At 39.1% G+C, this 24,814-nt stretch overlaps 1 protein-coding gene across 3 annotated transcripts in view; it reads left to right on the forward strand.

Moving 5' to 3' along the window:
* Positions 1-24,592, forward strand: part of LOC149198752 (uncharacterized) — a 254,354-nt gene extending 229,762 nt beyond the window's left edge. For all 3 annotated transcript variants that reach the window (XM_089402146.1, XM_089402147.1, XM_089402148.1), the window contains 2 exons: positions 23,859-23,947; positions 24,110-24,592. In XM_089402146.1, coding sequence (XP_089258272.1) covers positions 23,859-23,947; positions 24,110-24,257 — 237 coding nt within the window. In that variant the 3' untranslated portion in view covers positions 24,258-24,592. The remainder of the gene's footprint in view (positions 1-23,858; positions 23,948-24,109) is intronic.
* The last annotated feature ends 222 nt before the right edge of the window (positions 24,593-24,814 follow it).

Here is a 24,814-nt window from a genome sequence, read left to right on the forward strand (position 1 = left end):
CATGATGATTTGCATGGATATCTAGGGGCCAACCCCTAAAGGATGATTTTTGTAGCCCTATTGAATCAATTTGGCATTGAGGGACCTCAACGCATGCCTCCAAGAGACCCATGCAGTGGATGTCGGCATTTCGACCCTCTTATGTGTTAATTTTTATGATTTCACATTGGCTATGTGGTTAGCTTGTAACTATAATTAATTTATGCCCATCATTTGATAACTAAGAGGGGATTTGGGTTAAAATTAGGCTTGATTAGACATGTATAATTGTGAGAGACCTCATTTAGTCTCTCATTATCATCACACTTGGAATTCGACTCCTTGAGAAGAACTCGTACTTGTTTCTTTTGGCTGTTGGAGATCTTTTGGATGCATTTTGATGTTTGGAAGCTAGTACGATTATGTATTTGGAGTTATTTCTTGGATGTTGGATGGATGTATTGTGTTATCTTGTAAGTGCTTTATGTTGATAAAGTTCTCTTCAAATTGATTAATGTATGGAATTGTTACTTCTTAATGTAGTTTTTTACTTGTAGATTCAACAACTTATGTGATATGCTAAAACAAAAGACAAGAATCTGCTCTACTCTTTAGTGGAAACCAAAATTGATCGATGAAAACAATAAGCAGAAAAGGAAGAATATCAATCCACATAACACAATATGTCTTTGGGGAAAGCAATTGCTAAAAACCTTGACTATCCATATTGCATTAACCAGAAGATCTGAGAAGAAATTACAATGCAAGTTCAACTTGAACAATACCTACACAAGTACAATCTCTCTATGCTTCACAAATTACCTCAAGCCAACGCTTAACCAATTTTGATGCCTACCAAGCCCCTACTTCCTTGCGCAATTCTTGAGAGAATTAGCTCATATTTAATTGGGAAATTCCCCACTCATAACTGCGTAATCCATCCATAGGCCCTCAATTACATGCACCATCTATACAACTCAGAAAATTATACAACCAATAGTACATTGTCCTTGAACTCTAATTTCAACTGGATCTTCCTTTGAACTGACATGCATGAGTTATTTATGAGTGAATCTTCAGTTAACTGATGGAGCAATGAAGTTGCACTAGTGCTACACTTTAAGTAACCTGTACAGAATCATCCAACTCAACTGGCAACAAATTCAAATTGGGAAGGTCATTTTTTCCTTCCCGTTTGTCCATATTTAAATTTGTTTCTTCAAGACTACTGCCAATCATTTTTCCTGCATCTATTATTCTGGTACAAGTTCTTTTTTTCCTGCTACCCAATTCCATTGGTCTCTCCTCTGTTTTTGCTTTCCCCTGTTCATGTTCTAAGTTGGTTGAATCTCTTTTTCTTGTATTTGTTTTGCTGCTGCCCCATTCCATTGGTCTCTCCTCTATTTTTTAGTTGCAAATTGCACATGTCCAAAACCTCTAAGGGAGCCATTGTCCCACTTGGCCATCTGAACATCCACCACTTCTCTAGCATCTTGAGAAAATTCGAATAGATTGTCTTTATCAATAGAGTATGACAAATTTTCTACAAAAAGGGTCCTTGATCCAGGAGTTACTGGAGTCATTGACTTGTTTGGCGTAAAAGCTTGATCCCTCTGATATTTTGGAGTCGCCAAAGTATCCTTTGCAGCTGGAGTTTGTCCTTCCATATCCTTCATTTCCTCGTCACTATCTTCCTCTCATTTAGAATCCTTAGCAACTTGATGTTTATATTTAGGTTCATCATCACTCTCCTCTGAGCTTTCATCTTCGCTGCTGCTCTCTTGCTTCACAACTTTGGCAGGTTTTTAGCCCTTGACCACCTTATCAGTGCATTTCTTAACCTTTGGTTTAGCATCGCTCTCATCTGAACTCTATACCAAGCTTTCATCTTCATCACTGCTACTCTCCTCCTTTACAACTTTTGCTTGTTGTGGGGTTTTAATTACCTTAGCAGTCTGCTGCTTATTAACCTTCAGATTAGCATCACTCTCATCTGAATTGTCCTCTTCACTACTCTATTTCTTGGCAAATTTTGTTGGTTGTTGGGTCTTTGTTACATTAACATTTGTTTCTTTGCCTTTGGCTCATCGTCTTTATTATTGATTTCCTTTAGACATGTTTTAACTTCTGCACATGATTTTTCTAATCGCTGAAATACTTCTTGAATTTTATTAAACTGCTCAACGCATTCAGGATGTGAACCTAATGGCACATTGTGTGGCGAACAACATTCAAAAACCCACATGATTATATTGTGTGCCATGGCTTTGATACCACTGAAGCATAAAAACTGATAGCTTTATACTTGAATGTAAAAATACACAAGGTATTTAATAATAATAATTTATTAATATATATAAAATTGTACAAGTGATATGAAAGTTACTATGAGGCCCTGCTTTTTATACATATGCAGGTGACCTTTCATGATTAGGCATGTCTTTTAGACATGCCTTTCCACTTAACTAATGACTACTTAACATAATTAGTATTTGATTATTTAATATTTATATTAATTTTATTTATTTGACTTGTTATGAATTATATTCATAACACTCGTCCCCGCTACTAGACCTCCTACTAGTTCTTCCAACAGTTAGAACTAGTTTAACTAACTATAACTCAATTAGACTGAGTTAATTAATTACAACTCAAAAGAACTCAACTTGGGCCCCTAAAATTTAGGAATCACTCTACATGACTCTAGATAAACTCCCAACTCGAATTTACTGAGCCAACTAAGCCATCTTAACTTTGTTAATTATTACAAGTTGCTATGAGAATAGAATTTCGATTTAATTCAAGGACAAATTAAATTAGGATTTTTCTAGATGTTATTTTTAACATTTCTTGTTGCTATTTTCAACATTCCCTCTCAACAAGAAAGGGTTTTAACTCTATTTCAATCTCGCACCTTTGGAATGTTCTACATGCAACAATTGTCATTGTTGTTGTTGCTATTGCAACATCTGCAACCGAAAAGCATCCAAAAATAAACTGAATCAACTGTGTCTGCCACTATCTATTGGGAAAACTGTGTTGTTGTTGACTTTGTTCCTGAGCCTCCTACTCTGTTGTCAACACTGCTCTGCACTCCTTAGTTTTGACTGAGATTGATCCTCTTGCTATTGGATACTGTGGGCCCCCATAGCAAGGTAATGATCCATGAGACAAAAAAACACCTCAATGGATCCTACCCAATTTCTAAACTCTTGGGACTATTGCTTCACATTGCCCCACCTCTCACCTGGAGGTATGGTTGCATGTGCTCCCTCTGCCCACTTGGCTCGAAATTTTCCCCTATTGGAGGTCTCTACTTGAGTGGATGTCTCAACTCGGTCTCCTCTTTGCTTCTCCAATTGTGGTTGGTCCACAACTTGCTTGTTGATTTGGGGTAGCATCAGATGTGCTCTAGGCCTCAAAATTTGCAGGAAGGCTTAGACACATGCATTCTCCGATAACTAGAAATCGTTTTGGGAAATTCCACCTGATGATAGTTTTATTAAAATTATTAATTATTTTTAATGGGACCCTAAGTCTAAACTTAGGAAATTAAAATAATTAATGGGTATTAATCTAAATTGTGGGTGAAACTTCTAAAAGAAGGCGAAGATCAAGTCAAATAATCGTAGCCATTGATTAGAATCTAATCTGGGTTGTTGATTGATCAACAAGAGGATTTAAGAGGAGGCTTGATGGGCACTTGGAGAACACACTAGAGGCAGATACTCAGTTACCCAAGTAAGATCGATTTTCTCACTAGTCGAAGTTTGGCAAGAGAAAATCAAATCAGTGGGAGAGTTGCAAGTGAGAAAGGAAGAGAGGGCATCAACATCTTCAGAGAGTGCAAGGCAACAAGACGCAGTGCAAGAGCAAGGTGACGCATTGCAAAGGGAGATTAACGTAGAGCTTGCGTGGGCAACTTGACGCTGGGCCAATGTGAGAAGTTTGACGTAGAGGGACGCGAAAGGATTCCGGGGAAGAGGAAGTACTTCATGTGGATCAGAAATTTGTCAGGAAGCATCTGTAAAATTTCTCACTCATGTTTTTTTTGTTGTAATTTGTACATGAGAATTTGCTGAAGAATAATAAAACCCTCATCTGTTGCACCAGTTTTCCCACATTGGGTTTTTCCGGGGATGATTGTCCAAAGATAATTGTCATTGTGATTATATTTGTGCCAGTATTTTTCCTTACATTTACTTTCTGCAATATTTTAATTGTGAAGGCTGCAATAGAATATATTTTGATATTTGTTGTAAGAACATTGTGAATAACTTATTTTTGAGATAATAAGTAGAAGAAATAATATTAATTATTGCAGTAGGACTTTTGTTTAGAAATTTTCACATGGTATAAGAGTTAAGGGAAAGTAGAAGGAAGAAGTCGGAAGACCCAGCATTGAAGGGAGAAAGGAATTTGAAATTCCTGTAGGGGCAGTAATTCGAATCTCCAAGGGACTTGCATAGTTCAAAGCCAAGAGGATTGGATTTCATGGGAAAACTATCTCTGAGTGGGTTCACAGAGAGTTAAGTCTTTCCAATCGAAATTTGTCAGTGGTAGAAGGAACAACGCAACAAAAGATTTAGCAAGAGTCGTTGTCTCAGGTGGGACGTAGTTTTTCTTGCAGCAGCTGCTGGGATAAGTTAGCGTCAGAAATTGGCACAATATGGATACTCAAAGTGGCTCAGATTTATCTACCAGATTAGATGAAGAATTCACATGCCTAGCAAATTTAGTGACAGTAGATGTTTTGTACATTGATAGCAGGGCTTCAACTCATATAATTGGAGTACGAGAACATTTCTTGAGCTATCAAGAAGAACAAATGGACTTCCAAATTACTATGGGAAACAAAACAAAATGTACTCCAGTAGGGAGAGGCACTATAGCATTTCAAACGGAAGCAGGGACCAGTGTCTGAGCCACCTATGTTCTCCATGTGCCAGGATTAGGAATGAACTTGATTTCAGTGTCTCAGTTACAGGACAAGGGATACGATGTATACTTCATGGGAAAGAAAGTATACGTCAAGCATCCAAGCTGGAAGAAGAAAATGCAAATTGGGATTCAAAGCAACAAGTTGTATAGATTGCAGCTTGAGTCACCAATGGCATTGATAGGCAACAACTATAATGGTGAGAAGGAGTGAAATGAATTATGGCACAGGTGAATGGGGCATTTACACCATGGAGCACTGAGGATGCTCAGAGAGACTGTTACAGGAGTACCAATCCTTAGTAGTGAACATGATGACTTATGCAGAGGATGTGTACTAGGGAAGTATGCTAAAGCAGCTTTTTCCAAAAGTAACAATAGAGTAGAATGTGTATTAGGATTAATATACTTAGATATCTATGGTTTTATGTCCACAGGAGATCTTAGTGGTGGCGAATACTTCGTCACCTTTATCAATGATCACTCCAGAAAAACCTGGATCTATTTCTTAAAGACCAAGGATGAGGTCTTTGATCGTTTCCGAGAGTTTAAAGCTCTTGTTGAAAATATGACAGGGAAAAAGATAAAGGTATTGCATTCAGATAATGGTGGAGAATATACGGACAAAGACTTCACAGATTTCTGCGCAAAGGAGGGCATCAAAAGAGAGTGGACAACTCCATATAATCCAGAGCAGAATGGAAAAATAGAACTATTATTGGGGCAGCCAAAGCTATGTTGTATGATTAGGATCTACCTAGGTATCTATGGGCAGAAGCTTGCAACACAGTAGTGTATATCCAGAATAGAACTCCTCATAGAGCATTGGGGAAGAAAACACTCGAAGGGGTCTTCACAGGGAAGAAGCCGAAAGTCAGTCATCTCCGGATGTTCAGAGGTGTGGCTTTTTGTCACATTCCAAACAAGAAGCGCAATAAACTGGATCAGACTGCAAAAAAGGGGTATCTCGTAGGATACAATGAGACCTCAAAGGCATACAAAATTTACATTCCTAGCAGCAGGAAGATTGTAGTGAGATGGGATGCAAAGTTCATGGAGGACAAATCTTTCAGGAGATCTCGTGAGATGTCTGCAAAAGATTAGTCAGGAGATGTTCCATTAGTCCAGGAGTAGCAGGGGCAGCAAGGAGGACAGGTAGCAGGACAGACACCTGGATCAACTACAATGACTCGTACTAGTATCTCCTCAGAGGGAGGAAATGCAAATAGTTCTCAGCAGATGGAATGACAGGATCAGGAGGAGTTGGTTGAGCCTCCTACCACCAGTGGTAGAATCAACAGAGAAGTATGACAAACACTGAGGGACACAGAGGAGTTTGTTGGAGCTCCTAGAACCAAGAAAAGGCAACGTAGACAACTTGACAGATACCAGGCATTGGTAGCTTAGGTTGAAGAACCCTATAGCTTTTAAGAAGTTGTTCAACACCAAGTATGGGTGGATGGCATGGTAGAAGAATACAACTCCATCATGACGAATGATGTCTGGGAAGTAGTACCTAGACCAGAAAATAAATTAGTTGTAGGATCACGATGGATCTACAAGATCAAGTATGCTGCTGATGGCAGTATAGAGCAGTATAAGGCAAGGTTCATGGCAAAGGGGTATGCTCAAAAAGAAGGAATAGACTATGAAGAGACCTTCGCCCTAATTGCTCGATACACCTCTATCATATCCGTTATATCCCTAGCAGCTCAATTGGGATGGGAGATTCACTAGATGGATGTCAAGACCAATGTTGCACGACTCATACTCGTATAAGACTTGTCACGGCATCGACTCGTATAAGACTCGGGAACGACCCTTATAAGACTCGTCAAAATACAAAAAAAAACTTAAAATGTGGTAAATTTCAAGCACAAAAAAGAAACTAATGACAATTCCAATCCTTATATGTTATAAAAACCACAATATATGCAATAATTTATAACATCATCTCATATCTATAAAAGTACAACATAACATATTCGATTTTTGTAAGCAAAACATTTAGATACTGAATAAGAAAAGGACTCATGATTTCATAATTAAAATAAAAAATGTCAGCGAGTTCAAAATTCAAATAAATGTCATAAATGATAAATGATTATCTCATAACAATCTTGAGCCTCATCACTCATGGATGACCACGCCTAAAATAAGCCCTCGTGGAGCTAGTGGTAACATCAGAAGACTGAAGCAACTGTGAGGCAGGTGTATTTGGAATCTCCATTTGAGATGGCAAACTAGAGAGATCCTCAGTCTCTTCATCAAGCCAACTCAAATCAGGGGCCTCCTCCTCCACAACCCAATAAGACTCTAAATCAATAGTATCCAATAAAATTGGATCTGTATCCTTTGGTTGCACTTGTTTTGTGAGCATTTGAAGGTTGTAGTAGATGAAAACCAACTTCTCCAACCTCTCATGCTCCAAATTATTTCTCTTTTTGACTTGGATGTTCTCAAACACTGACTAATTGCGGTCACAAGAAGAAGCACTGCAGGTTTGACTCAAAACTCTGATGGCGAATTCTTGTAATTGTGGTGCCTTAGTGCCACAATCTATCACCAATGCGCTATAAAAAAATAACAACAAAGATTATCAGTTTGCAATGCCAAAGATATAAAAGAGAACTAGCAAAATTACAAGCTAAGTTCTAACAATTTTCACTTACAAGGCATTTTCTTGTGCTTGAGACATTTGCTTGAGCTGAATCCAAACACAGAAGATGCTTCTTTATACATATCTCGTTGTAAGTTGATTTTGTCCTGAATATCTAGATCTGTGAACATCTTCTCAATGCATATCATAACACCTCTCATCACTTCGGGATCTCTTTGAATGCTAGACCCCTCATTATAGAATAAGCTCGGATTGAGATATGCTCCTGTTGCATGCAATGGTGAATGTAGTTTCTTGTCCCACCTGGAATCAATAATTTGCCATAAAGGGGGATATTTATATTCATTTCCCTTATAGAAAGTCTTGATGGCCTCTTTGGCCCTGTCCATGCCCTCATAAATATATCCCATTGCAGGTTTCTCTCCATCCATCAATCTCAAGACTTTCTCAAGGGGCTCAATGAAGCTGATAATCTCAGTCACTTTGTCCCACAAACTATCAGCAAAGACAAATGTTTTCATAGACATTGCTTCCGGTTTTGTGCTATCTTTCCAGAATACCCATTGCTGGCTAAAAAAACATTCTTCTCAAAGCTTGGTACTCATACAAAAGGCTTTGGAGGGAAAGAAAGTTTGTAGCAAACCGTGTGACAGTTGGGCGACTAAGCTCACCTTGTGTGATTTCCCTCATAAGGTTCAACACCCAAGCATGATTATAAATATACTTGGTAATATGCTTGCATTCTTGCACAATGTCTTGCACCCACTCCAACTTCCCAATGTCCTCTAGCATCAAGTCTATGCAATGGGCAGCGTATGGAGTCCAAAAAATGGTGGGATATTTGGCACAAAGCAACCTTCCAGCTGCCACATAATTTTTTGCATTGTCTGTGATTACTTGGACAACATTTGCAACCCCAACTTCCTCCACCACACCAGCCAACAATGAAAAAATCAAATGTGCATCTTTTACATTTGCATATGCATCAATGGATTTTAGGAACATGGTTCCTTTAGGGCACGCTACAACAAAATTTATTATTGTCCTACCCCTTTGATCCATCAACCCATCAGACATAATTGTACAACCTGTAAATTTCCATGAACTTTTTGTTAAATTGGCAACTAGGGCCAAACTCCATGTGGGTCAGCTTATTTATGGCAGCTGATATTTTTATTGGATCCCTCTCGTCGAGAGGTGTAGGATTGATCCAAAGATCATCCAATTCCGATAAATATTTATGGAGATATGAATTTATTTTGTTTATGTAATTATTATCAAGCCGACCAGCTCTTATGTAGGCTCTAGAAGCCCAACCGACGTGTCTATTCATCTTCCTCGTTTTAGTATAAATAGATGAGGATTTGATATCATTTACACACATCTCTTGTGATCTCTTTCCACGTGTTTGGGTTTTGTGGACAGAGAGATCTAAAGGAGAATACGTTTCTCTAAAGGCTGATCTAGCCTTACCCTAGCTGCTGTACGTTGCCCTAGTTGCAAAGATCTGGCCACAGTAAAGGAGGCCTCATATGCAACCAAAGGAAAGGCCCTAAATTACAGTCACGCATGCAAACCTATATGTTGGCATACACTGTTCATAGTGGATACGCTGGTTTCATGCCGTCATGGGAGATATTCACGCGTCAATGGTCATGCTATCCACAGTCAATGTTCACACTTATACGCAGCAGTAGAGCCTAGCCGCAGTAAGAGAAGGAATAAACGCAGTCTCTGCTGACAATGAAGACGCATACGCAGGTCATAAAGATCTGCAGGCAAAGGAAGACAAAGATATTCTTACGCTGGAGATTATATATAGTTCTCACCTTGTCGACGATGGATTACACGATGAGGTTATATGATGTCATAACGTAGTTATGGAAATTCAACAGGCAAATTCAACACTAATAACGCAGTCATGGAAATGCGTACGCAGGGCATACGTTGTTATGTATATGCCGAGCATCATGGTATACGCAGACGTTAACATATACGCTGTTATGTATATGTAGAGCATCATGAGCATGTATACAACATGGATACTATACGCGCAGACATAAACCCTATCCGTTGTCAAAGGTGACTGATATCTGCACCATGGTATAAGAACAGCCTGAAGACTCTATGCATGATATACGCATGGAGAATACAACATAGAAGCCACAACATGAACAATGCATGGAGCCACAATAAAGGCGTGAAGCTGCTGGGAGCCACCGTCAAGAAAATTACTGTCTTGCTATGACTCAATGATGAGATAAGGGTTCAATGAGGAGATCCTTGGCTTATGTATTATCAACGTATTCCTGTGGCAAAGAGGATCTATAAAATCCTTCAGCAGCATTATGATGATCTGGGCAGCATGATGATAAATATAGTGTTTATGTAACATGAAGAAACTGTCATTATAATAATGAAGCTCTAAATGAAGTTATCTAACAAAGAGCACTGTGAAGATATAAATAGATCTCATCATTGGAAAGATGCTGCTATAACAACTTCAAAAGGTACAGCCAGCATGATCTCAGTAAAGGTACAACAATGGTGCAACTATGATGAATGATGCAACGGGCAGCATCATGATAAGTGTGATCATGAGTAGCATGATGGTGCTACACGGTAAGGTGCAGCAAATGGACGAGATGCAGCATGATGATAGGTCACCTTGGAGGATCAGTTGAAGCAGAATGTCTTCAACTGATCTCATCGTTATAGAAGATGATCTATGCTCAGATCTAGACAAGTCAAAGTGTTGACTTCTGTTGTAAATGTACTCTCTCTCTCTTTCTCTGCTGAACTTTGAAGATAAAAGAAGAATTGATCAAGGGTTTCCCCACACATTGTGGGGTTTGTCCCTGGCTCGCGCCATATCTTGTGTCCTCTTGTCTTGGCTTGTCTTCTGCGATTTTATATTTATGTTCTATCTGCAGTTTATTGTAATGTTGATGTGATTGCTAACTGTGAAAATTTAAATAAATTGCTCTAGCATAGAACATACCTAAACTTAACACTTTTAATGATCTTCAATTGTTCCTTGACACACTCAAGCTCCTCATCTAGCTATTTCCCCCTAAGTGCATTATAAGATGGGGCTTTGTATCCAGGGCCAGCACATGCAATGCCATCCACCATGGGCTGATAAAAATAAGACTTTTCATAGTTGAATGAAAGACTGTTATGGTACCAAAACCTCCTCACTGCAATATCTGCCTCCTTCCTCTTCTTATCATTGAAACCGTCCAAGGTTGGTTGAGATCCTGGAGTTGTACAAGGATTGAAGAAAGAAGAGGTTATACTCTTGTTTGCCATAGCAGTTGAAGAGGAGTTACCAATACTTGGACTTTGAAACTATGTTTCACTCTGAGATGAAGATCTACCTATCCCAACAATCTCATCCTTCCTTCTTGCCCTCTTGGAACTTGCTTCTTTAATGGATTCCAAAGCAGCTACCATTTCAGTGGTGACTTCATCAGGGCAACTTTGACAACATCCCACATCATGCCCAAGAATTTTGGCTAGGTGGTATTTCAGCTTGTTTATGCTCGCATGCATTGTGGTGTTGCAATAATTGCACTTGATATTGTGGTCATTATCGGGAATGATTCGTTGACCATATGCCCATGCCGGATCATGAGACTGTCTGAAACCCTTTGGTGGCATGGTGACAAAATTTGGAAGAAAAAATATTTTTTTTTTATAATTTGCAAATTTTTTAAAATCAGCCACATAGGGCTGCTGTGTGGCTAAGTTTCTCAGCCACACAGTGGCCCTATCTGGCTGAGAAACTCGGCCACAGGCATTCCCAAACAAACACAAATTTAAAATCATTAAAAAAAAAAATTAAAAACAAAAATAAATACATGGAAAACATTCTAACTAGGTTCATGAAGCCTACCTGAAGCTTAGTCTGATCCAATGAAGCCTCCTTTAGCCTCCTCCAACAACTCCTTCACGCTCCTTTAGCTTCACTCTCAAGTTTCAACACTCACACAAATTAGCCAAACACTCAAATGACAAGTGAATGAGAAATGGAAGGGTGAGAGGTGCTTATAAAGTTTTTTTTCCCTCCAATTTCCCTTTTCCTCCACCTCATTTCCAAAAAAGAAAAGAAAAAAGTTGAATTTTTTGACAAATTGTGGGTTTTGATGCCCAGAGGGTCTTATAGGGGTCCGATGAGAGATTAATGGGCTACCTGTAGGTTTGATGCGGGTAGCCGGGTCTTGTACAAAACTCGCAGGGTAAGGGTTTAGACTGCGGGTTCTATGCGGTTGACCTGTTGTGGCATGTGACCTGTTCTTACCTGTGGGTTTCATAAGGGTCGTGCTTCACTGGTCAAGGCAACATTCTTGAATGGGGTGATAGAAGAGGAGGTGTATATAGAACAACCCGAAGGCTTTGAAACTCATGAAAAGAGAACTCATGTTTGCATATTAAAGAAAGCCTTATATGGGCTCAAGTGGGCACCCAAAGCATGGTATGGTCGGATTGATAGTTACTTGCAATAGTTGGGATTTATCAAGAGTGATGTTGATCCCAATCTCTACTATTTGATGGTAGAAAATGAGGCACTTATTCTGGTATTATATGTAGATAACCTGTTCCTAACTGGGTCATCCAGGCTCATCCAGGATTGTAAGAAGAATCTTGAAGTTGAATTCGACATGAAGGACATGGGGTTGATGCATTATTTTCTAGCGTTGGAAGTTTGGCAGAAGAATGGGGAGATCTTCCTTGGACAAGGAAGATACGCTATAGAAATATTGAAGAGATTCAGATTCTAGAATGTAGGATTGTCGACCCATGGCTACTCCCATGATCACCAACTGGAAGAAAATAGATGCATCAGGAGACAAGGAAGTAGACCCCACCTTGTACAAACAACTCATTGGGTCGCTCATGTATCTGGTCAACACTAGGCTAGACATTTGCTTTGCTGTCAACACTCTTAGTCAATTCATGGTGGAACCAAAAAGGGTGCATTGGGCAGCAGCTAGGCACATTCTTAGGTATGTGCGTGGAACAGTCGGATATGGGTTGAAATACTCCCGAGGGGAGGATGTCAGATTGAATGGGTTCACAGATGCAGATTGGGCAGGTAGTTCAGTAGACCGAAAAAGTACCTCGGGGTACTGCTTCAGTGTTGGATCAGGGATGATATCTTGGTGCAGCAGGAAGCAAAAATCGGTAGCTCTGAGCTCAGCAGAAGCAGAATATATGGCAGCCAGCACAGCTACGTGCGAAGCTATATGGCTCAGAAAATTGCTTGTGAGCTTGTTCAGAAAAAGGATGGAAGCGACCAAGGTTTACTGTGATAATTAGAGTTGTATCAAACTCTCTAAGAATCCAGTATTTCATGATCGGTCAAAACACATAGATATCCATTGTCACTTTATCAAAGACTGTGTTCAACGTGGGCCAGTACAACTACAGTATGTCCCCACATGAGAGCAAGTAGCCGATATACTCACAACGGCTCTTGGAAGAGCTAAGTTCACTCAATTCAGAGAGGAGATGGGTATGGTAGAAAAATTGTTTCAGTAGCAGCAATAGTTTGCAATGTAGGGACAGTTGGCAGTGTCAGTGCCAGCAGTAGCACAGATGCATAAATTCAGAGGGAGTTGCAGTATGGATGCAGTGTTGACAGTGGCAGGGTCAGCAATAGTATAGTTGCAACAGAATTGCAATAGTTGGTAGACAACATGTCAGACATCAGCAGCGCAGAGGATGATGCTTCAGAGAAGATATCCCTTGTCACTTTATCAGAGACTGTGTTCAGCGTGGGGAAATACAACTTCAGTATGTCCCCACAGGAGAGCAAGTAGTTGATATACTCACAAAGGCTCTCGGAAGAGCTAAGTTCACTCAGTTCAGAGAGCAGATGGGTATGGTAGAAAATCCGTTTCAGTAGCAGCAGTAGTTTGTAGTGCAGGGACAGTTGGCAGTGGTAGTGCCAGCAGCAACACAGATGCAGAAATTCAAAGGGAGTTGTAGTACGGGTGCAGTGTTGACAGTGGCAGGGTCAGCAGCAGTACAGTTGTAATAGTAGTGTAGTAGTTAGTGGACAGCATGTCAGACATCAACGACGCAGAGGATGATGCTTCAAAGTCAGAGCAGTATGCAACAACATATATTGCTAGAGCACATTCCTCGCTAAGAGGGAGTGTTAATTTGGGGTAGTATCAGATGTTCTCTAGGCCTGCAGCGAATATTTTACTTCGAACTGGGGTCCTATGTGGCGATACCTTTGAATATAGAAGATAATCAGGCTCCACACCCAACAGAATCTTTTCTATCTTGATTATTATTTGGTCAATAAAGATTAATGTTGAAATGCTCAAGTCTTCTACAAGCCTTTAAAATCAATCCATTTGAGGGGTAAGTCTACCACTTGAAAGGAAGATGTTCAAGGGTTTTCCCTTCCTTCAACATTTGGTGGTTTGGTGATTATTTGGTGCCATGCTTTGGTCTTTCTTTTGGTTCTTGTTACCAACCAGATTGTGGGGTTACAATCTTTTCTATCTTGATTAATATTTGGTAAATAAAGATTAATGTTGAAATGCTCGAGTCTTCTACAAGCCTTTAAAATCAATCCCTTTGAGGAGTAAGTCTACCACTTGAAAGGAAGATGTTCAAGGGTTTTCCCTTCCTTCAACATTTGGTGGTTTGGTGATTATTTGGTGCCATGCTTTGGTCTTCCTTTTGGTTCTTGTTACCAACCAGATTGTGGGTAACCCTAGGGAAAATTTCTCCCCATTTGATCTAGCTTACCAACCAGCAACCCTACTTTGATCTACAGATAGCCACTCTCGATTGCCTCTCAGTCACTCTTGGATTAGTCATTGCTTTCATCTAGCTAGTTCACCTAATGAAGGTTGATCTTCAAATATGAGTTATGCTAATAATTTTTTTTATCAAGTGCTTTCATTTAATGGTTTGAGGCATTTTAGTGTGGATCACAGGTCAAATTGGATGATTAACCACTTTTGATTGTATCCTTGTTCCCCTACTTCACCTTGATGGTTATCTCCCAACTCTAGTCCAATGTACCCCTCCTTGAGACCTTTCTTTCCATTGTCAAGGAGGGGCACAAATAGGAGACCTTGATTGATGTTGCATGTGCATGATAATCCATTTTTTCCACTTTCCACCCTTTCCTTTGCCCCATCTCCCATGTTCAAGTTGATTTCTTACTACTCACATTCATTGGTTTCACTTGTGTGCCATTTCATTAAGGGCCCAAAAACCTTGCCCTAAGAGGTTGATGTAGTTGAAAGATAGATCAAAGTCTATTTAACCACACTAAAAGAAAAATATTAAAAGACAAAAGTTGGCTAGGAAAAAATGTGTGTGTGGACAAAAGCCTAACCAGAGTCCTACCCCCCTCATTAGCCATCACCCAATTACTACCATTTCATGATCTATCAAAAGGAACTTTTGAATGTCCCAACCTCGATGAGCAATGAATTGCTATATCTTAATGGGGTATTTGATACATCTATTGAAGCTTGTAAGCCAAGCTATCCATGTAAAGAAAAGAACATCATTGAAGAAAAAGGTACACTCGAAGGGTTGTAAAAATAGGTAGAGGAAAGGGTAACTTAGGTCCCATGATTGCTTTGTTTTCACACCATATTACTCAAAAGGCATTGGTTGCGTAGTTGGTACACCACAATAGCATCTTCCATGAAGAAAAACCCCAAACCATTTCATTCTTTCATTTACACCCTTTGATTGATGGGTCGGCCTAGGAACTATTCCTCCCCTTGATGTTGGAAGCACCTAATAGGACCATGGTAATCCTCCCATTCTTAAGTGGGGTAACTTCTTCACAAGTCTTAAACTAGAAAGATTTTTGAATATGAGACTTGTGTAATGTACTGTAATGCCTTGTTCCATTGAATATATCGCACTCCGATACACTTATGATTTGAGGTATCTTTGATGATGATCTCACTTAATTCCATGAACTATGTTAGGTTCTTGTTGCTAGTTTTTGTAGCTCAAACACGTGCTCTAGTCTCAGATGGTGTCTAGGAGGCTTGGAGCACAGATGGATTAATTATCTCCAATACCCAAAAACAATTTCTAAGTGAAAAGTATTAATTAGATTTAATTAACCAGTGTTAATTATTTTCTTAAATCAAACTTAGGGAAATGGGTTAATTAATCGAGATTAATTTAATTAAGACAAATCGATTTTGCTCTAGAGACTTCCAGAAAATTGAATTTTAGAAGTTGATGTGATTTTAGCCATTGATTGGAGTTAGATCATGGTTGTCGATTTGTCAACGAGATATTATAAGAGGAGATTGATGGGGCCTTTGGATTTTATTTGAACAAGCAGATTTGCAGTGATAGCATGGATGCAATGACAATGTGGGGGACACCAGCAGCAGGGTTTCAACAGGAGAAATTGAGGAAAGAATTTCCAAAGAAATTCTTCATAGTGATTCCAGTTTTCTGAGAGCAAGGAAGAGGTTGAATTACTCTGCAAAAGGAACGCTGAAATAGGCAGTGCGAGTAGCCAGTGCAATTTGCCAGAGGCTTGTTTCAATTGCCAATTTCCAAAACAATTCCCCGGAGGTAGTGCGAGTTGCCAATTTCCAAAACAATTCCCCAGAGGTAGTGTGAGTTGGTATATCGTGTTGTTGGAGGCAGTATTTACTCACGAGATTAATTTTCGGAGACAATGCAAGTTTCTGGAGACTAGTTTGTATTTTCCAGATAGCTAGTGTGAGTTGTTGGAAGAGGTGCGAATAGCCTAGGAGAGGCCAAGTTAGTTTTCAGAGGGAAAATCTTGCTTTCCCAATTCGATTTGCTCTATGGAAGTGAAGAGATTAATTTGTTGGAGCTTTGCTAATGTCAAGTAAGCAGTTTATGTAACTCTTGATTTTGTTGAAGAAATAAATAGGCCCTTATCTGCGGAACTAGTTTTCCTTCAGGGTGTTTCCAGGAACAATTTGTCCAAAAATTTTGTGCTCAATTTTTATGGGTTATTTTCCCAGTCCCTGTGATTAATTTTTGGTGAAATTGCAATTGTGTTTTTATTTAGTATTTGTCGTAAATAAGATACAAAAGACAAATAGTCTAAAAGGATAGAAGAATATTAACCAGTAATTGCAATAGAATTTTCACCTTGCTCCATCTTTCATTGTCCATCCCTGGAGGGATATCAACATGTTTCTTTAACACTTTAGAGAGGAGGTGTAGCTTACATGTGGCTCAACCAAAGCACTTCCAGGTAGGTTGTTGCACACTTTTTGAGGGACATGATTCAACCGCATAGATGGTGTCACCCTCTTCCTCTAGTACCTTGGACATAGAGCATTAGAGTTGGGACGTTGCCTCCACAAATGATATACCCTAGGACCCACAGGATGCTCCCAAGCTAGCTTTGTACCCTTTTTTGATGGACATTGCCCTGTGGATGATGGTTTTGTCATAATGAATTGGTGGGACCCCTTTGGAGGGGCTTGTACACCTTTTGGAATTAAGGGCATTGCCTCCGTGCTCTATGATGTCATCCTATCATGATTTTGAGAGGTGATATGACACCCTAGACCATGATATCATGTTGATGATGGACCACTTTATGAGGGATCCTTGATAATGGAGCACTTGTCGATGATGATTACCTTTTGAGGTGTGCCTTGCACCTTTTGATGAGAGAGAGAGAGAGAGGCTCATTTAGAACATGAAGTCACGTCTTTTAGCCTTATTATTCATAGGTTTGGGGTCATTTTGAGGCTATTTGTTATGTTTTTGAGTTGAGATGGCTATTATGATGGTCGGCATGTGACCTTAGCACCATATTATGTGGATTACTTGTATTTTGGGGTGCTTTTAGCTTTCTTAGTGAGGAATCAACCTACCTTTGCCTTGCACCTTTTGATGAGAGAGAGAGGCTCATTTAGAACATGAAGTCACATATTTTAGCCTTATTATTCATAGGTGTGTGGTCATTTTGAGGCTATTTGTTATGTTTTTGAGTTGAGATGGCTATTATGATGGTCGGTATGTGACCTTAGCACCATATTATGTGGATTACTTTTATTTTGGGTTGCTTTTAGCTTTCTTAGTGAGGAATCAACCTACCTTTGCCTTGCACCTTTTGATGAGAGAGAGAGGCTCATATGGAACATGAAGTCACATATTTTAGCCTTATTATTCATAGGTGTGTGGTCATTTTGAGGCTATTTGTTATGTTTTTGAGTTGAGATGGCTATTATGATGGTCGGCATGTGACCTTAGCACCATATTATGTGGATTACTTGTATTTTGGGGTGCTTTTAGCTTTCTTAGTGAGGAATCAACCTACCTTTGTCTTGTATAAGTAGGAGGTCGAAATCTTCCATTTGGATATCACAACACACATTCATTTTCTTTTCTCTTGATTCTCTTGAACTAGTGCACCATGGAAGCCTAGTTGAGCAACTAGGCCTTGGGTTTCTCTCTTTGGTTGGATCGAGTTCTTCTCTAGGAATTTCATGGTGGATCTTTGCTATTGCGTGCTTTGTAATTTGGTTTATTTGCATTGCTTGCATAATTTCATGGGAATTGTTGCTATTTTTGTCAAGTAGGTTACTTTGGCAATTTTGTACATGTCCATTGTTGATTGTGTCCTCAATTTCTAAAAGTTTGAGGAATATAGTAGGTTAAGAGAATTAAGAGCCCTCAATTACACCCTAGGTCAAGTAGGTTAATTTGCCCTAGAAAGCTAGATTTAGGTTTCCCTTTTTTGATTGCCCTATGTTTGGTTTGTATCAATGTTTTAAAACTCCGACTTCGACACCGACTCAGCTGAGGGTAGACTTCGACTCCGACTCCGACTCGGTATCGACTCAGCCATTGTAAAAAATACATTAAATATTTTTATTTTTTTTATAAAAAACATAATTTTAAAGATTTTCGTTCATGTTTCCAAACACACAGCATTAGAATATAAATGGAAGACAACATATGATCAAAGTAGGCTCATGAATATACCCATTATATCAAAATGGCACCCAGTGCACTATCCAATACATACATGATCATGAATCATGATATAAAGATCAAAACAAAAACACAGAACCAAGGAGGCTAGAAATGGCCTCTACAACAAAAGTAAACTGTGACCAGTACTACTGGCTACTAGCTACTGCTAGAGGAGCCAAGATCATGTGGATCAATCTCTGGATCATCATCAGAGTCAGACAGGGGGCCCCATGGCTCCTCCTCATCATCATCTCCAACTGCAACTGTAGAAGTGGTAGCACTAGAAGGTTGTGCAGTAGATGCAAACTGAGATAGACAAGATATGCGCTTCTGTCATGGCTGAGCAGAGGAAGCGCCTGCAACTGGAGGACTTGCTGGCTGTGAGTCTGAGGCTGGTACAAGTGGATCAGGATCTGCATTCAACTGAACGTTATGTTCGAGTGATGCTATCATCTATAATTCAAAATCCATATCCTCATCTGAAGCAAACTCTGTTGGATGACTCTCCACTACCCAATCTGATGTTGGATCAATGTCTTCCAACACAATGGGATTTGAATCAGGTCTTTTGTTCAGCAATTGGTTGCGTCTGAGCCGAAGGTTGTATTGGACATAGACTAGATCATTTAACCGTTTTTGATCCAAACGGTTTCTCTTCTTTGTGTGAATCCTCTCAAAGACAGACCAATTGCGCTCACACCCAGTAGCACTGCAAGTTTGACTCAAAATACGAATTGCAAACTTTTGCAATTCAGGACAATGGCTACCAAAAGCCTCCCACCATTGTGCTGCAAAAAACATAGGAGTGTAATGAGTTAGCTCAACAAAACTACAAATTATATCGAACTTTCAAATTATAAATGATTTAACAAAAAACTTATTAAGAATTTGAAAATTGAAATTTTTGTTTACCTGGCTCATCTGCTTCTCTCGCAATCTTTGCTAGGTTCTTCCCAAAGGTATCCGAGGCATTGGTGAAGGTCGTGACCTGTCAGTGTATCTCCAGCTGATCACATTCCAATGGGATCATGCGATCAATGTAATCAATCAGTCCATCTCTAACCTCCCCCCTCAAAGCTCCTATCGCCTTAGCTTTATAATGATACCGCGGGTTCAAAAAGTACCCCGCTGCATGTATAGGGCGATGGAGTTGATTGTGCCATCTTTCATCAATGATTGCCCAAATGGGCCCATAATTAGCCACTTTATCCTTGCATGCCCTCTTTATTTGCTCATTTGCTTGATCCATAGCCTCATAAATGAAGCCCATAGCCAATATTTCCCCATCCACCAACCGCAACACCTTAACCAGTGGCTTAGCAAGCTTCACAATCTCTGCTGCCTTTCTCCAAAATATTTCTTCATTAACTTTCTTTTTCAATTCTTTGCCTTCCAGTTTGTGAGACCACTGGCTTAGATTCCATTCTTCCCTGGAAAACATCTTTTGCAAGTTTCTATGTTGTGAAAGCATAGATTGCAATGTCAAAAAATGAGTAGCAAATCTAGTGATGGCAGGCCTAATAATATCCCTGCCCCCATTGTGTTTCCTCATGAGGCTCAAAATTCATGAATGATTGTAGATAAATTTTGTTATGCTTTTGGCATGATCTACAGTGTTTTTGACCCATCTAATTTTCCAATATCCTCAAGCATGAGGGCTATGCAATGTGCAGCACATGGGGTCCAAAAGATGGTCTTGTGTTTTTCCTCTAACAGTTTACCAGCAAGAACATAGTTAGAGGCATTATCTGTGATGATTTGAACAACATTAGCCACCGCCACCTCCTCAACAGCCTCATCCAATAGCTGAAACAACAATTGACCATATTTTACCTTATCAGATGCATCAACTGATTTTAAAAACATGGTTCCCTATGGGCAGAAGATAAGAAAGTTTATGATGGTACGGTTTCTTTGATCAGTCCATCCATTTGACATGATGGTACATCCTGTTCTTGCCCATGAGTCCTTGAAATCTTTCAAATAGTCATTAATGGATAAAATTTCTTTCTGCAAACGATGCCCCCTTAGCTCATCCATAGTAGGGCCTTTGAAGCCTTTTCTAGCAGCATGTATGGCATTAAACATAGGCTCATAATATGGTGAACGGGAAACATTGAAGGGAATATTAGCATCATACCACCATCTAGCTATGTAATCACGAGCAGTCTCCCTCAATTCTTTCTTCCAATGGTCATCTAAAGTGGGCTGCATTTGACTTCTACTAGCTTGAGGACCATGTGCATCTGATGGAGAGGAGGGAGTGAAATAACTTTTGATACTCATATCACCCTTTTTCATTCTACCCTTTCCTTTTTCTTGAATAGACTCAAAAGAGGGAGGAACATATCGGAAGGGGTTGGATGCATCAGTGCAAGGGATAGAGGAAGAACCTTTAAAATCAAAATGGGGGTTGGTAGCCATCATTTTTTGTATATTCCTCTTCCTCCCAATTTCAGCCTCTAACTCTTTTTGCCTAGCCTTATCTTTTTTAAACTTTTCAAAGCTGGCTAACAAATCCTTCCTAATCTCCCCAATTTCTGGTGAGGTACATGGAGTAATTTGGCCTCTAATCCCCGCCAAGTGTTGTTTCAGCCTTTTAATGCTCCCAAGACCTTCCTTAATTTTCCTATGGCAAAATTTGCAATGCATTTGACTTTCAACCATTTCAACATATGCCCAAGCAGCATCTTTCACTATAGGTGCCATTTTTTGACTTTGAAATGAAAGCAAACAATCTGAAAATGAAAAAAAAAAAAAAAAACATTGATTCAATGTTTATTTCTTTCACAAAAAACTCTCTTTAGGATTTCTATATTTGCACATAAAATTTAATAAGCAAAAACAAATTTTTACAAGTGAAAAAAAATACCTCCAGGCACAAATTGCCCCCTCAAGCTTGCTCCAAGAAACCAACTCCTCAATGCTGCTCCAAATGGCTGCCCAAGAAGCTCTTCACTCCAGCTACAATGCTTGCCCAAGACTCTTCACTGCTGGTCCAAAACAAACTCAACAACTCCTCACAAACTCTCACTCTAATTCTCACTCAAATGCATGAGATGGCTGTGAGAGAATGAGAGGGGTTGATTGGATTAAATAGGGTTTGTGAGAGGGGAATGGACCCCAAAGACCAAATAGGCAATATTAAAACTGGTTTGGAGTCCACAAAAAGAAGATTAAAAAAAAAAATGCAGTTTACGGTTTCATTGCGCCGCTGTCACTAACTTCGCCGAGCCGGCCAGGTTAATAGACAACTCGGCTGGCTCGGTATTAACCCGGCCGGCCAAACCGAATACTTGGCCGAATCATAGTTTTCAGGCCTGGCTCGGACCAACTCGGCCGAGTTGGTTCCGAGCCGGCCGTTTTTTAAAACACTAGTTTGTATTCTAGACCCCATTGCCCTAGGTGAAGGCACTGGTCTTCAACTAGTGGATAGGTTTTTAGTCTTTTGGTCAATTTTTCAAACCCTAGTTTAATTAAATTTATTGTTATTTAACTTCCTTGATATTGGAGATCATCTCACTTTAAACATGTTTTATTAATTAAATAATGTTCTTTGATGAATATCCTATGGTGTAGGATCAATTTTATGTGCATCGGAGAAGCAAAATCCATGTTTTACATGCATTTTTCTGCAAGAAATTAGGGATGACATCATTATTTAAATTCCATTTATTGTCTCTGCAAATTTATTGAATTTTATTGCTTAAGTTGCTGATTTTCTAATCTTTCATTTCATGCACTTTTCATGCATTTTGAATAGTTGGATTTGCTGCTATTATAAGGTATTGTTTGCTTTCCAAAATTGCAAAATTTTCCCTACTTATAGCAGCTTTGTGTGTAGTGAGCTTAGGGTGTGTTCCTGGAATCTATTTGAGACTTCATTGCCCTGGATAGCTTTAGATTGACTCATAGGCCCTCTGAATCCTTTTACTTGACTTACACTCAGTCTCCATCTTGCCCTAGTCATTATAGGCTTGTGTGGATGGATATAGTTTGTAGGAATCTTGGGGGAATTAGTTTTAAGTCGCTTGGGGTTACTTAATCCCCAAGTCCTACCAAGAAGCCTCCCTTGTCTTGTTGTGCAAGTTTCTTGCTTGGTGAAGGCTTTGAACCAAGGTGCAAGATTTTGCTGCAACAGTTCCCTGGTAAAAGCATTAAGTAAATCATCAATTCGTACTTGCTTTTGTTTACCTTGAGAGGGCTTCTTCTTGACTTCATAAGCCATTTAATTTACCTTGACTCCTTTCTATCACTGATTTCAAAACCCTAAATACCCAAAATCTCCATTTTAACAAGGTTTCTCTCGGCTTCACCTTGTGCCTCAGTTTTGGTCCTAGTAATCCTACTAGGGATACCCCCCTTGAGCTACACAAGAGTCAATGTAAAGTGTAGAGGATAGGTTACTAAGGTGGCTGTGGTGACGATCCTAATGTTGTCCTTGAGTTGTCGCTTATGTATTAGGGATTTTATTATTAAGTATAATTTGAGCAGGAGCACTCCCCACTCCTAACAGCATTGGTCTTGGAGCCTGTCAAATAATAGGTGTCTTGGAAGTTGGAAGATGGAACTGTATCTAAAGCATTGTGGAACTCTGCAACGCAGCAGTATACCTTGAGTTTGCTTGCTTAGAGGCAACTGCATTCATGAACTGGATTAATTGGGTTTCAAGTTCCTACGGCAACTGCTCTATGACTTTGACTGCAGATTTCATGTGCATGGATCTGTGAGCTGTGGCTGAGATCCTTTTTGAGAAAGTCTTATTATAATCTGAGGATATCTGTGTACAATGATGCACAATTTTTTATTTCTTTTTAAGAGCAAAGATTGCGTCGAGGGATCCCTTGCCATACATTTTTTGATTGATCTTAAGAATTGCAAATATGCGAATTACTTAGGTGGCATTTTAATATGGTTTGAAAGCATTTTTGGTTGACTCTGTTTTATTGTAAGTCACTGACTTGTAGAAGTGTAATTGCTCTGCTTCTGAATGATGGTAAAAAATGGAAATGAAGTCTACAAGGAATTTAAAGTTTCCTTCTACTGTTGATGCTATGACAATGAAAGCATTTAATAATCAGGCTCTCATCCTTTCGATATTCAGAATGGCACATCTTGTGGATTTGTTGAGTTGAACTTCTTGATTATATTGGAGCTGTGTTTTCCTTTTATGCTCATTTAGAATCCAACATCGCAAGAACATGTTTATCTTCCTATTCGAGTTGTAGCTGATTTGTTTCTCTTGCGAGTAGCAATACATAATTTAAATTATAGCAAACAGATATAGAAAAATAATTACACGTTTTTTTAAACTTCAATTCATTGGAATTATTTTCTACAGGTGACAGCTTTGATCTATGGATGTTACTATTATCAAATCCAGTCTTCTTCCAGAGGGCCACAGAATTTACATGCATGGAATTTTAGCACGTATGTTTCTACCTCACTCTGATTCATCTTTGGGTTTTGGTTTGGTAACAAAAAACTGCCTCCATTATTATTTCCCGCTGCTGTTAATTGTCTGTATTCATTGGAAATGATACTAGAGCAGCATAATCTGTTAAAAACCCTAACTGGTTTATATTTCACCAGGGAGGAAAGTGGATGGTGGCTGTTCCCTACAGGGCTTCTAATATGTAAATGTATACAAGCTCGTTTTGTGGACAGGCATATTGCCAATTTAGAAGTTCAAGACCGCACTCTGTATAGTAATGACCCGGCAAAGTTTTGGGATTCCTAAATGTAATCTACATTACATAATTTTGCATATTGTGATCGTTACGAATTGTAAAGGTTAATGCATTTCACAGGAAAAGTTGCTTCTGCTATAGTCAACGCAGTGAGATATGTATTCACATTTTTATGCCAAAATGGTATCACATTGTTACAGAGTATACAGCTTCCCCTCGTATAATCCCCACAGATCAAGGAGAGTTGTGAATGCCCAGCGAGGCTACATGTTAAATGTTGCACTTGTCATATTCTTAAATTATGTTGCATCTTACAAAAATGTCCCTTCATTGTAAATATCTCTTGATATTTATATATCCAGTGTCAACATTGGCAAAAGAATCATTCATAGTGGCAATGTATATAAAATTTTTGAAATGGAGACTCTTCACTTCTATAAGCTTTGGTAATTGTGTAAACTCGCTGATTTCCTTGTACAATGTGAATTGATAGCTTCGTAGAAATGATTTTTAATCATTATTATTATTTTTTCTTTGAACATACATAAACAAAGTCACCTGAAACAGAGAAACGCTTTTTATAATTTTTAGGAAACATAGAACTGAC

The sequence above is a fragment of the Pinus tabuliformis genome, chromosome 2_1, assembly GCF_031772625.1.
Source record: "Pinus tabuliformis cultivar Carrire ecotype Pingquan chromosome 2_1, CPIR1, whole genome shotgun sequence".
Classification (NCBI taxonomy): Eukaryota; Viridiplantae; Streptophyta; class Pinopsida; order Pinales; family Pinaceae; genus Pinus; species Pinus tabuliformis.